We start from the raw sequence: 13,132 nt of genomic DNA, 5'->3' as shown, positions 1-13,132 counted from the left end.
AGCATATCATGATTCATTCCATTCGTGTTTAAAATGTTGTAATAAAAATTGATTTCTAATTTATGTTACCCAAATTCTATATGAAGGCAGGAGAAATTTACAGTGAGATTCTCTATTATTAGTATTAGTGCTCTATATAAATCGAATATAAATTGTTCAAACTTTCTGGTATATATATTATTTATAGAAATTTTAAAAACTAAGAAAATGCTTTTCATATTTAAGTTAACATAATCGTTTTTTTAAATCTGATATAACAAGCATTTTTCTTGAATAGTGCACAAGCAAATAGACATTCCAACTTGAAACTAAGATCAAAATAGGAGCTAATTATAAAAGTGGATAGGCCAGCCTTACATCAAGCATCAGCGACATCAGATTTTCATTTGAAATTATGGATCCCAAATTTTATATCAAATAATAATATTCCTCTGAGGCATTGCTCCAATAACAATATTATTAGAAAAATTTAATCTCATCAGAAATAGAATGGTCAGAAACTGGATTGTCTTTTAGAGAAACTGGTTGACATTACAACAGCTTAGAGAATAGTTTTGATTGCTGTTCATTTATAAAAATGTAATTATGCGAGAAAAAATATGTATCCAAATAATGGAAAATACATAAATCAACAAGAACTCACAAGCAATATTATAAATACAAAAGTCTGAGAATAATCGTGTGAGATGCATCGATCAGTTTGCAAATTATTTGGTTTTTAAAACGCCAGGATAATATTATTCATACTCTAAATGTCAGAATGTTAATGTTTTTAGTTTATATAAAAAACAGCCCAAGTAGAAGAGCAGACGGACTCTAAATAAAATTGGGCAGATATAATAAATCATATTAATCATATTTTGCTCGGACGGTGTGTGCAAAATTCCAAACGAAGCCATAATTTATCTATTCAATTTTTGCTAAAAAAATAAATAGAAAGGAAAACTAAAACAAAAGGAAAGGGTTACAAGCAATATCATTATATCAACAAACCACGTAAAATATTTGAAAATCATTCCAGAATGCAATTGTGTGAACTGCATCAACGACTTCGTAATTTACGAGCATATTTTGACACCAGAGCGTAATATATCAGTAATCTACTTACCGCTCCAACATAGCGTTAATAAAATTTATGTGAATGAATTTCGATCATGAATTGAAATAGCTCAGCAGCGGAATTTGTATTTCATGTAATGAATGAGGAAAATATCAAAGGACATCATTTCAACTAACAGCGAGCAATTATTCACTCACGCATGAGTACTAAATTATGTGACGCATGCACATCGGCCCAGAAATGCATTTCAGTCGTCATATCCATATGCTTTCAAATTCGAATGTCACAAAAATTAAATGATATATTTAGGTCAACGAACCATTTGGCAACGGTTCAATTTTTATGCAAGAGGAGGAAAGAGTTTTCAGGATAACTCGCCCATGAAATGAAAGTATTAGCACATAAAAAATCAATTAAGTATTTCCCTGCTAACGTACGAGGTAATAAAAATGTGATCAATATTTACGAATGAAGCGATTGTACTTATTGAAGTCGTATATTATTCTGTAAGAACAGTTATTATAGCATTTGCTTATATTTATCGGTACCTTAATTCGCGGAAAAGCGAATAGTTTCCCATAAAATGCATTTAAAATTATATATATATATATATGTTAATACATTTTATTTAGATACTTATGTAATATTCAAATATTTGTTTGCGATTTATGGCAGAAATATTTTCTTTTTTATATAAAATGATTAAAAAAGATTCAATATTTAAACATGTAGAAATTTTATAATCGTAAATTAAAATATGCATATGTTTACAAACACACAATATATATATATATATATATATATATATGTACAAGGTATCCCAGATCCCAACGACAAACCAAAACGTAGTGTTAGTATTGACCGAAACTGTCTAGGAAAATATTATGAACGAATTGTGTGTAAAATGCACTTGACACAATTGCATTGGCATTCTTTTGGTTTTTATTTTTCAATTCAATGAATTTAATCATTTTATCAAGTATTTTCCATTTTACAATCCTGATTAAATGCGCAAACTTTCCTACATAATTTATAACATTTTTTTGAAAAGCGAGCTTTATCAAAGTGAACTGATTTTAAAAGTTGATATTCAAAATTTGGGGAATTTGTGAAACTAGTTTTGGCTGTGGTCCTGAAAATGTTATCCATGGGTATTATTCCAAGATTTGAATGAAAAAAACTAATAGAAATTAACGACAATAACCGAAAAATAGTCACAATTTCACCAAAGCTCTAAGTTTATAAGCTCTAAGCTTATAATTTACAAACGACGTGAGATAATTTTTTTCTCATTTTTTTCACAAGAGTTACGGCCTATATGATCACCCCGTTTCGGCTTGACGTTGAGTTCTGAGACACCCTGTATATATATATATATATATATATATATATATATATTCGTGAAAAATTGTGTATAGAATAAGATAATTTAATTAAAAAAATATTTTCTACCAGTTGCTTGATGATTGTTGAATTTAAATATACCAATGTTTAATATTGGGAAAATGCTTTTTAATTTAGAAAAATGAGATTGAGTAGTGCTTCAAATTGAACTTTATAAAAACATTTTCAGTTGCTGATTCTGATAATAATATTATTATTATAGAAGTAACATACACTACATCAGAATGTAGGCTTTAAATGAAATTTATAGATTATTATAGTCAAAAAAGGCAAGGTTACCTAAAAATTACCAATAGTTCTTAATTTTAGGTAATTCGAACTCTCTTGTAAAGAAATGTACATTCAAAACCATTAATGGATCTAACGCAATCAAACTATAATTCTCATTTATAATAAATTCTTGAATAGTGGCAATATCATTACTATATTGAATACATACATAAGTCTCTTACCCCGAAAAGGCAAAAATCATCCAACTTTTCCAATTAGCGCCCAATTCGGCCGCAAGACAAACAATTATTAACTAGGTTGACAAAGTTTTCGAAACTGTCGAGATTATACCGTCGATAATAAGCAATAGAGTCAATTAAACGACAAATCTATTAGTTCAATATCGTGGACTGAAAATTATTTCTCTGATAGTTAAGACCCAATCAAACTATAACTTTGAATCCGCAGAACACTATTGGGTTCATGTGATGATGAAGTCAAATAATTACTAGATTGGCATGTCTGAGACTGCCTCAATTATAACTTTTGGACTAATTGCATGGTTTGTTCTTATCGTAGGTAAACCATTTTTACATTGTATGATTGTAAATTATTAGTTAAAAAGATATTTATTGGTGAAAGTAAATGATTATATATTATATTACATATAATAGAGATGACGATGTAAAATGTAATAGAAGTTAGAACAAAAATATTTGTAAACTTTGGTACTTATATTCAAAATTTAATAAAAGCTCTTTGAAATATTGCATTTTTTGTCTATACATCTACTAATGAAAAAATCGAGAAAACGTCTTTACAATAGTTTCAAAAATTTTATTTTTAGTTTTTGGAAATATTGACTAATGACAACTTCTGGAAAACATAAATCAATGCAAATAAATTAATCCTTACAGTACAAAATTTCTACAACCATTTTCTTAAAAAAAAAGTTGATTTATGTTTACTAAAAAAACTAAAAATAAATATAAATCTATATAAAATATTTACTAACAATAAGACTATTATTTAATCTTTATTATTATTTTTTAGGAAACCCTGACTTGCATATAGAACAATGTATGAAAATAACAAATTTTTACTAAAGTTACAGAAATTTTATGATTAGTTTTTGGAAAAAGTTGACTAATGGCAAATGTTGCAAAAACAAAAAACATCGTAAAAAAACTTAGTTCAGTGGTCCTATCCCGAGATAATACGAAAGCACCTGCTAAATCAGTAATAATTAACATGGTTATATAACAAATATTTTTTCTTGGAACGTTCTTTAAAATTAGTACCAGGACATATTTTGGTGTATTCATTATTATAAAATAAAAAGTAATTTCAAATATTTGATATTTTCATTAATCTTTAAATCTGCATTAGGAATAACTTCAAAATCTAATAGAATAAAAGTGTAAATCAATTAGTGAAATTTGAAATTCAACAATCAGACGATATCTTTACTGTTGGAAAAAATAAGGATATAATAATTTTTAAATTTATTTTTATCAATTATATTTGATTATATTATAAAAACGTTTATGTTCTTATAATAAAGAACGATATAAAACGCAAGATAATTATGAAATTAAAATAAATAATGAAGTGCTTCTACATGATTAGATTTAATCCAGAACGTCATTACGTTTAATTTTCTAATTAAATGCTTCAACTCCAATGAAATCTGATAACATGCAACTCGCTTGGGACAAACATAATTAAAATACTAAAACTATACTATATATGTTTGAATTCTTGTCACAGAATCGGGCAAAAATATTCTTAATACATTTTCGTATTTTTTATAGCAGGTGTTTTAAAAACTTTATATTAATTGTAATAACAGAAAAAATGTTTTCATCAAATAACAAAAAATAAAAAACTGTATACGATATGTAATATCTCTTCTTATGCAGAATTAAAATTATTTTCCATTGATATTCAAATAGAAAACACCACGTTTTACACAACGGACGAAGCTCTTGCACGTAATATGAAAACTTTTGAATAGAAAATATTAAATGATTTTCCAGAGAAGCAAAAAATATAGAAAAACTGATAAATATGTAAATACAGTACAAAAGACTACTGAACTGCATACATTTTACTTTTTAATATAATAATATAATAACTTACGTTACGTTTTCTTCACAGTTGTTGGCATATTTTACGGGAAAATCTGTAAATAAATTAAAAAACAGTTAACTAGAAATTTTGGAATTGTATTAAGAAAATCGTATAAAAATTTGTACAACTTACTTGATTTTAATCTTTGGTTTATGGCCCCATATCTGATCTGATTGCGATCATGAGGTAGTACATTCTGAAAAGAAAATTGTATTTTAATAATAATAATAATAGTTTTAATAAATTAATATTTTAATTAAAGTTAAATTAATATTTAGAACAAATATTATATTTGACAACCTCTAAATTATTGTCATCCACATAAAGAGTTTGCATTATGTTCCCTATTCAGAAACATTTGTTTAAGCGCAGATATAATGTCTTAATTTTATAAAGTACTTTATGAAAGAAAACTTGCAATACTAAACATGAATTATTAACATTAATATAGATAGAGAATATACAATAATTTATAGAATTTCTAAAATAATTTTATAGAATATTATGTAAATAAGATCACACTGCGTGACTGTGATTAAATGTTTTAAAATTTATTACATTTATATGGAAATATTATCAATACGGCAATCTATAGGTTTTAAATAATATGTCAATAAAATTATATTATCTTTATTTTAATTTGCAGTATTTTTATTCAAATGGGTCAATTCACAAACAAGTCGCAATTTGTATAAAAATAATATAATCAGTCATATCATCAAGGGTTCGCATCAGTAAGCAACCCCATTTTTGTGTTTTATTGCAAATTCCTTTGAGAAATTCCACCACATAAAATATTCAATTCCTTTTGCGAGATATCAACCCTTCTCGATAATCGATTCTGTAAATAAATGTTATGCATACATAATCGTGACGAGAAAAGTCTGAACGAAAAAGACATACAACATTAATCAATTTGAAAATTCAACGAAAACATAATGGAAGTCTCGACGCCTATGAAATTCACTTATGATTTCAAAAAAGGTGAATATTTTGCGTCTACAATGGGTTGTATTGTGTTGGATATTGTTGCTTCAATGTAGAACTATATGATAAAAGTGTATTATAGTTTGTATTGAAAAATGATGGATACGTTTTTGGGTTTCAATTATATCGTTAAAAATCCGATTAAATTAATACATTTTATTATTACTTAGATATTATTATTATTATATTATATTATTAATTTTTCAGAAAAAAATTGTCTATATTATTTATAAAGAAAATTAGCATATTAATGTAGTCCAATATGATGAGATTGTCACAAAAGATAGTTCTATGAATAATTGGAGAAAATCAGGAAGCTTATTTCTAATAGGTATCATAACTGAAGACAGAAATGAACTAAGTACATCAGCAAAAAACCATTCACGAATTAAGAAAAATGAAGCCTATCTAAAAAGTATCATAACTAAAGATGGAAATGAAAAATATACATCAGCAAAAAAAACAAGGAATTAGAAAAGGTTAAGCCTATTCCTAATAAGTATCATAACTAAAGACAGAAATGAACAAGGTGCATTAGTAAAAAAATACCTAAGAATTGAAAAAAAATAAGCCTATTTCTGATATTATAACTAAAGACAGAAATAAATGAGGTACTTCAGCAAAAAAACACCCAGAAAGTAATCTTTGCGGAGAACTATTACCAATGAGCTGAATTTCTTTTCTTATTTTTCTCAAATTCTTTTCATTAAATTATCATTACGTCTTGATAAAAAAGGCATTTAATAATTTTGGGAATATATGAGAATTATTAAATATAAATTCTGAAAGGTTACGCAGCAGTAAGCCTTTTTAACTCGGGATAAATAAAACTGAATTGTTAAGTCAAATGAGGTATTTTCTTAAATTTTGCAAAATATTAGGTCTAGATAATTTTTTGCATAAATCAGATACACAAACTGTAAGGTAGGCCTAAAAAAACCACATAGAAAGAATATACTGCATATTTAACAATTATTTTCTAATTTTTTTTAGGAAAAAACAGATTATTTTACGATGGCTTCAGATACCTTACGATTTAGATACCTTTTATGAGTTTTTTAGAGTACTCTACAATTTTCTTCAACAGCTATGCTACTCTTATCTTCAATTGACTGAATATCACTAATATTAAAAATATCTCTACTAAACCATACAACTGTACTTCACAATGAACCAGGCAATAATGATTCAGAAAAATAAGTTGTGTATAATTGCTGCTAAATATATTTGGCCTGCATATATATTAATATACATTCATACAGACGAATTGCAGCAAATATTTATATTGCTATTTCACTATTCTTGCCAAACCACTTTAAATAACAAAATTTCTTAGAAATGTATATCAATACCTTAAGTTAAGCGCTCAGAAACATAACAATTCTAAATCATGATGTCATTTTCTGCGCGAGTGAAATTAAAAGTTGGAAACATTTATCGAAAACAGATTATAGCTGCGTTTGTTTAATTGTGCTAAAAACCAAGCACAAGTTGGAAGTATTACAATATTACATAAAAATTAGAATATTTGCCTTCTTTCAAGTGTTCACACTATACTGATTGATCGATGCTGTTCCTTTCAAAGATTTAAATTGCTTGTGTACATATTACACATGAAATTAACACGTAAGAAAATCTACTATTTACCCACGCGGACGCATTACAAATCTTACATTGGTATTAGTAGAAGAGTCAAACATTTAAAGTACTTACATCTTCACCTAATTTACTTCTCTATAATCATATATATATATATATATATATATATATATATATATATATATATATATATAATAGTTACATGTATGATGTCGACACAAAAGCTACGAATACATAATACCTATTACATCTGATTTTATATTCTGAATTCTCCATTAAGCTTCAACCTATAATAGTTCTAAATCCTCTTAGCATCCTTATGCTATAAATGGCATGAATAATGGTGTTTGAAACACTTTTAAAAAATAAAGTGCAAATACTTATTTACTTACATACTTATTTATTTATTCATTTGCCTCATTTTTGGTTATATAATTAATTAAAATTTGACTAGCATATGTAAGTATGTATTTTATATTCATCCATATATTCATTTAATTTAATTATTCATCTGTCTATTTATTTATGAATGTATACGTATATAATTATTTACCTATAAAATTATTCATTTGTTCATTTATTTATCTATTCAATTATTCACTGATTCATTCATTAATTTATTTATATATTTACTTATTAATCTCAATGTGTATTATTTTATTTAATAAGTAATAATTTATGTATTTGAGTTAATATTCGCCTATTTAGATTAAAATTAATTCAAATTGTTGGAATCAGTTTAATTGAAACAATACATCATGCATCATAATACAAGTTATAATACAATATCTTGGGGCTCAACTAGTGTGAAATTTTCAAAAAATCGAATTTTTAATTTTTCCATATTTCGATAGGTTATACCTTTAAAAATAACATACCAAAATTTTTATTCGATATCTTAAATAGTTTTTGAGTCACAGCCATTTAAAGAGTATATATACAGTATGTAGTATAACAATCATTTAATCTCTAAATGCAATTTTCTCGAAACAGCATTTTCTGAATTTGCTGCAACGATTACTCAAAAACAAATGATCCGATCACTATCAATTTTTTTTTACATAATCTATATATAGTTCTCCGTAAAATAAACTATCGATTTTTTGATCGGATCAAAAATCGAATTTTGGCAGACCAAAATATTGGGTAAAATTCGATTTTTATAAAAACGTTGTCATTTTGTCAATTTTTGATTTTTTTTCTTTATCGTAGTTAATTTTACAGACAATATTATCTAGTTTAACGAGATTTTTTTTTAATTTCATCCACGTAGGAAAGAAGGAAGGACTTTCTTGTCCGTTGGAGATCGACGATAACTTAAAAGATGTTTATTTTTTTCTTCAAAAATTTTACTATGTATTCTTAAAACACGTATAAATTTTGAAATGATTGATAGAGTAGTTTTTTTAATATAAATTCCCAAAAGTCACCTTTTTTTGAGCGGTTACACTAGTTGTGCCACTTAAAGTGTATTATTTACTTACAGAAACCATATTTTGATTACTTTGCTCATTTTTAGCCAAATCTTGTAAAATGTAATGTTACAAAATATTTTGAGGTATAGAATCGAGATAATCACAAGATAAAGTGGCACAACGTGAGAAAAATGCCTATTGATTTATTACTAGAACGGATAGTTTGAAAATCTTATATTTTTTTCACACAAACCTATTGGAAAAAATAACCAGTAAAATCGTTCAAAAATAGTATTCTCTGTGACATTTTTCTCATAAAAAAATTCTCTTTTTTATCTATAAAATTGATTTGAACTATTTTTCTACAATTCACACTACTATATATTCCAACATTATTGACTCTGTGTAACTGAAACGATTCTCTAGGTTTGCATATTTTTTAATTAAAATTGAATTTTCATTTGAGATAATAACACGATTTGAGATCATAGTAATAGTAATTGTATTTTGCCCAATAGTTACATTTTAATTTAATATTATAGTGCATAATATAATTTAAAATTTAAGAACAAACAGGATATGATTAGGACAAAACTGTAGACATAATGTCTAAGAATGTAATTGATCAATTATATAAAAACCTATCAAAAATAAACGCGTCGAATAATTGCATAGAATACAGAGTACTGCCAATATGTATAAAAACCAATGTTCTTAATTAATAATTTATCAGCTATTAGTACTATTTAGCTTAACCCACGATATACCATAAACGATTTGGTTTGCAAGAAACCATTTCCTTTTATCCGCAATTTAAAAAAACAGTAATTTCAATTTAAATTCTTTTAATCACATTCAACGTACCAGCAGTTAAGTTTCCAATGCAAATTTTCCATCTGCCTTATTAGAATAGTTTATTGATTTTTAACATGCAAAACACATCGGAATAATGATGTCATTACCATTGCCGTAACCGAAATTCATAACCCAATAATTGCAAAATAGGCACGAAGTCTTACAACTTTCTCTAGTTATCAACATGTAGTTTGTCAAATAAGATTATTGATTTACGACGCAGTTATCACCACGTTCGAGGACAAAAAGACAAAGACTCATTGTCAGTGATTTATTTGTAAACTAAGACATACTCTAAAATTTTAAAAATGTGTCGTAAGATATGTTAATAACAGCTGCACATTGTGATAATGTGGTGCTAAATAGGAAAATAACTAACAAAATATAGGGAAAAGTCCCGTAACGCCGGACGGCACCAAGGACCGGACACTCTATTTAACACATATTATTCAAGAGAGTATAAATCTTTTCATTTCAAAATACTAGTGATAGGAGCGCGGGGGGCACATAGGCGCAGGATCACACGCCAAGACTCAACTGTGACGCACACGGCCACGGCGGTAGCAACCCTTTGCTGTTTTGCAAAATCACGGCGTCACCTAAATATCATTTAAGTGATTCTAGTATACTCATGCATTTACATGTGAGTGGTATGCAAAGATAAAAGTAGTACTTGATTGTTATCCGTAAAATGGTAGAATATCATTAGATCTTTTAACCAATTTTAGTAGGTGCCATCAAATGAACCAAAATATCTGTCCTTTGCACCAGACACTAAGTAGTTCCTTAGTGCCGGACAGTGAACATATTGATATTTCTTGTGAGAATTTACGAAAATTATTCCAATTATTTAATTTTATTTTGTATGAGTGCTAACGGTCACTACATACCCACATTTTTCGTATTTCCTAGTCAAAGAATGAAAAGCTTATGAATGCACCAGCTGAGAGCATCGGTGTGGCCCAGTCAGAAGGGTGGTTAAATAGTGACTTTTTCTGAAATATCTAAGAATATTTGTCAAAGACACATGTGCAGACATTCTAGAGCGTGGAGATTGCTACATATGTGATCAATGCAGGTTATTTTCAAATGTCCGGTACTAGGTGCCACTTTTTAAACTAACTAACTTTGCTATTTACATTTCGTAAAATATTATTTAATTTATTTATAAATAACCTTAGGTGTCCTCTACTTGGGGACTTCCCCCTATTCTTACTTAAATTATGAGTTTTAATATCAATTTTTTCAATCTACGTCATTTGAATGAACTCATTAAATATGATAAAATTATTTAACTTACTTTCGATCTCTGCACGTGCAAGCTGTTACTTCGAAGAAAATGCGGCGGTTGCATTGCACAACAGCAAAATAGTGCATCAGGATCAATTTTCGTCACCCACATAGGATCATGCTGTATGGAATTAATACACCCACTTCTACCACAAACACAAGGTTTAAGCACCAATCCAACTCCGTCACTATGTCTAAAACGTTCAATTCTATCACTACAAAATCTGCACAGAGAATGTTGCTTTTTTGATGGTTTGGGTTTAGGATCTAATTCATTTAAAGCGTCGTAATTAACGAAGCTCAAGTCGTTGTAAGATACATGAGTGTCAATTTCCTGAAGCGACTGTAAGGATGCTGACCATCTGCAACTGAGCCTGGATGAAGCTACAGAGTTAGTCGAAGATGGTGGTCGTTTAGATTGCAAATCTCGGTTAAAACTCAATGTTCGTCTTAATCCATTTTTTATTGTATCCAAAGATGTGGCAATTTTTTCTAAATGTCTAGAAAACGATGGTTTCCTAGTTAATGGCGAGTCGGGAAGTCCATCTTCATCTGGTATAGTTTCCAAGTCTTCTCTGATTGTATTTGGATTTTTTCTGCGACTTCGATAGAGAAAACTAGCCGCACTGGCACTTCTTTCCAACCGTGGAGGAGGTGGTGGTGGAGCAGGTTTGCTCTCAACCGGCGTAGGTTTTGCTTTCTTATGTTTAGCTTCGATCTTCGAAAGCCCGTCGATGACATTGGCATCCCTACGCTTTTTAACCTTGATTCTAACTGGCGACGGCGGTTTTTCCAAAACGACATCCTTAGTACCGTTGCTTGGTATAGAAGAACGTCTAACTTGTTTATCAGTTTTTTTCGTCTCGACTTTGCCATTGACTCGCTTCTTCTTATCATGTCCATCGCCTATTTTGATTTTATGGTTTTTATTATTATCAACCGTTATTGTATGTGGGACATTCACACCATCCACTTTTTCTTTAATTTTCTCTTTAATCTTTTTTGACTTTTTCGTACTGCCCCGATGCATTGTGAGTTGTTTGAGAAAAGCATGTACGGAAAATCAGTAACTTGGTATTTGTTTACGATAAAGGTCATTTCAATATAAAATTTAGTTTTTAAGCTGTCATTTAAAAGCTTTAAAATTGTGCCGTTTTTGGCTTTGATTAAAATGTTTATATAAAATGAATAGAGCAGTTACCGGTACCATAATTTACCCACAGATTGAACTGTAAATTTGGACAAAATAACATGATTACAAAAATTTGAAAAACACTGACACTAAATTCACACTTTTTACGAAAATTTCATTGTTTTTCAAATGTTTATGAAATTCAAATAAATGTGTATTTGTTATGTATTTGCATCAGTTAAGTTTAATGAAGGAATTTTTAAAGGATAAAAATTGTAACTTAATGTTACATTAAATGATATCAATACAATCAAAACAGACAACTGACAATTCTTTAGAGTAAAAAAAATAAATGTTAAAAGCTATAATTACTGATAAAATGTATTTTTCTAATTCAAATTTGAAATACAAATTCCAACCAGATCAAGCAAGAGCTAGCAGAGAATATGTATAATATCTAATAGTATAATTTTATATCTAATAATATAAAAAATGTTTCCGAATATACGCCTCATATACTAATTAAATTAAATAAAAATATTTCATATAAATTTATAAATGTAAAAGAGCGCAGCTTATCTTATAAAAGTTTTATTGAATTATCAATGAGGATGTTCTACTATCTCATCAAGAATGACTTTGTTCTGTTTTTATCCTTCAGACAATTTATACATAGGACTGATCTATTATATTTTCTAGGAGTAGGAGTATAATATGCAGTCATGCAAGATGTTAAGCATGGATTACTATGAGAAGGAAAAATAACACGAGATGATGAAAAGTATTAAAAAGGAAATATTATAGTAAAGTCTATATGCACGTTCTGTTTGCGCAAGTAATATTATTTATTCGAACTTTAAAAATTGTAAGAGAGATATTGTATTAATCGTAAGAATGTAACGTTATTGAATTATTATTTGGCCAACCTGATGATATGAAGCAATACATCTATTTTGACATGGAATTAAATTGTAAATCAAAATTTTGTTTGCAAAATAAAATAGCCCTCGGGAACTGTTGTACAAGAAGTGTTGTTGCTTATACAAA

At 27.9% G+C, this 13,132-nt stretch overlaps 1 protein-coding gene across 2 annotated transcripts in view; it reads right to left on the bottom strand.

Annotated features, from left to right (window-relative positions):
- LOC113368335 overlaps nucleotides 1-13,132 on the bottom strand; it is a 148,901-nt gene that overhangs the window by 128,051 nt on the left and 7,718 nt on the right. For both annotated transcript variants that reach the window (XM_026609883.1, XM_026609884.1), the window contains exons 2-4: nucleotides 10,964-12,182; nucleotides 4,940-5,003; nucleotides 4,817-4,859 (exon numbers count right to left, since the gene is read on the bottom strand). In XM_026609883.1, coding sequence (XP_026465668.1) covers nucleotides 4,817-4,859; nucleotides 4,940-5,003; nucleotides 10,964-11,983 — 1,127 coding nt within the window. In that variant the 5' untranslated portion in view covers nucleotides 11,984-12,182. The remainder of the gene's footprint in view (nucleotides 1-4,816; nucleotides 4,860-4,939; nucleotides 5,004-10,963; nucleotides 12,183-13,132) is intronic.

The sequence above is a fragment of the Ctenocephalides felis genome, unplaced genomic scaffold (genome assembly GCF_003426905.1).
Source record: "Ctenocephalides felis isolate EL2017-DRISC unplaced genomic scaffold, ASM342690v1 CF-g0.4_SCAFFOLD_01170, whole genome shotgun sequence".
NCBI lineage: Eukaryota > Metazoa > Arthropoda > Insecta > Siphonaptera > Pulicidae > Ctenocephalides > Ctenocephalides felis.
Note: the sequence above shows the minus strand (reverse complement) of the source record. Positions and strands in the feature narration are given on the sequence as shown.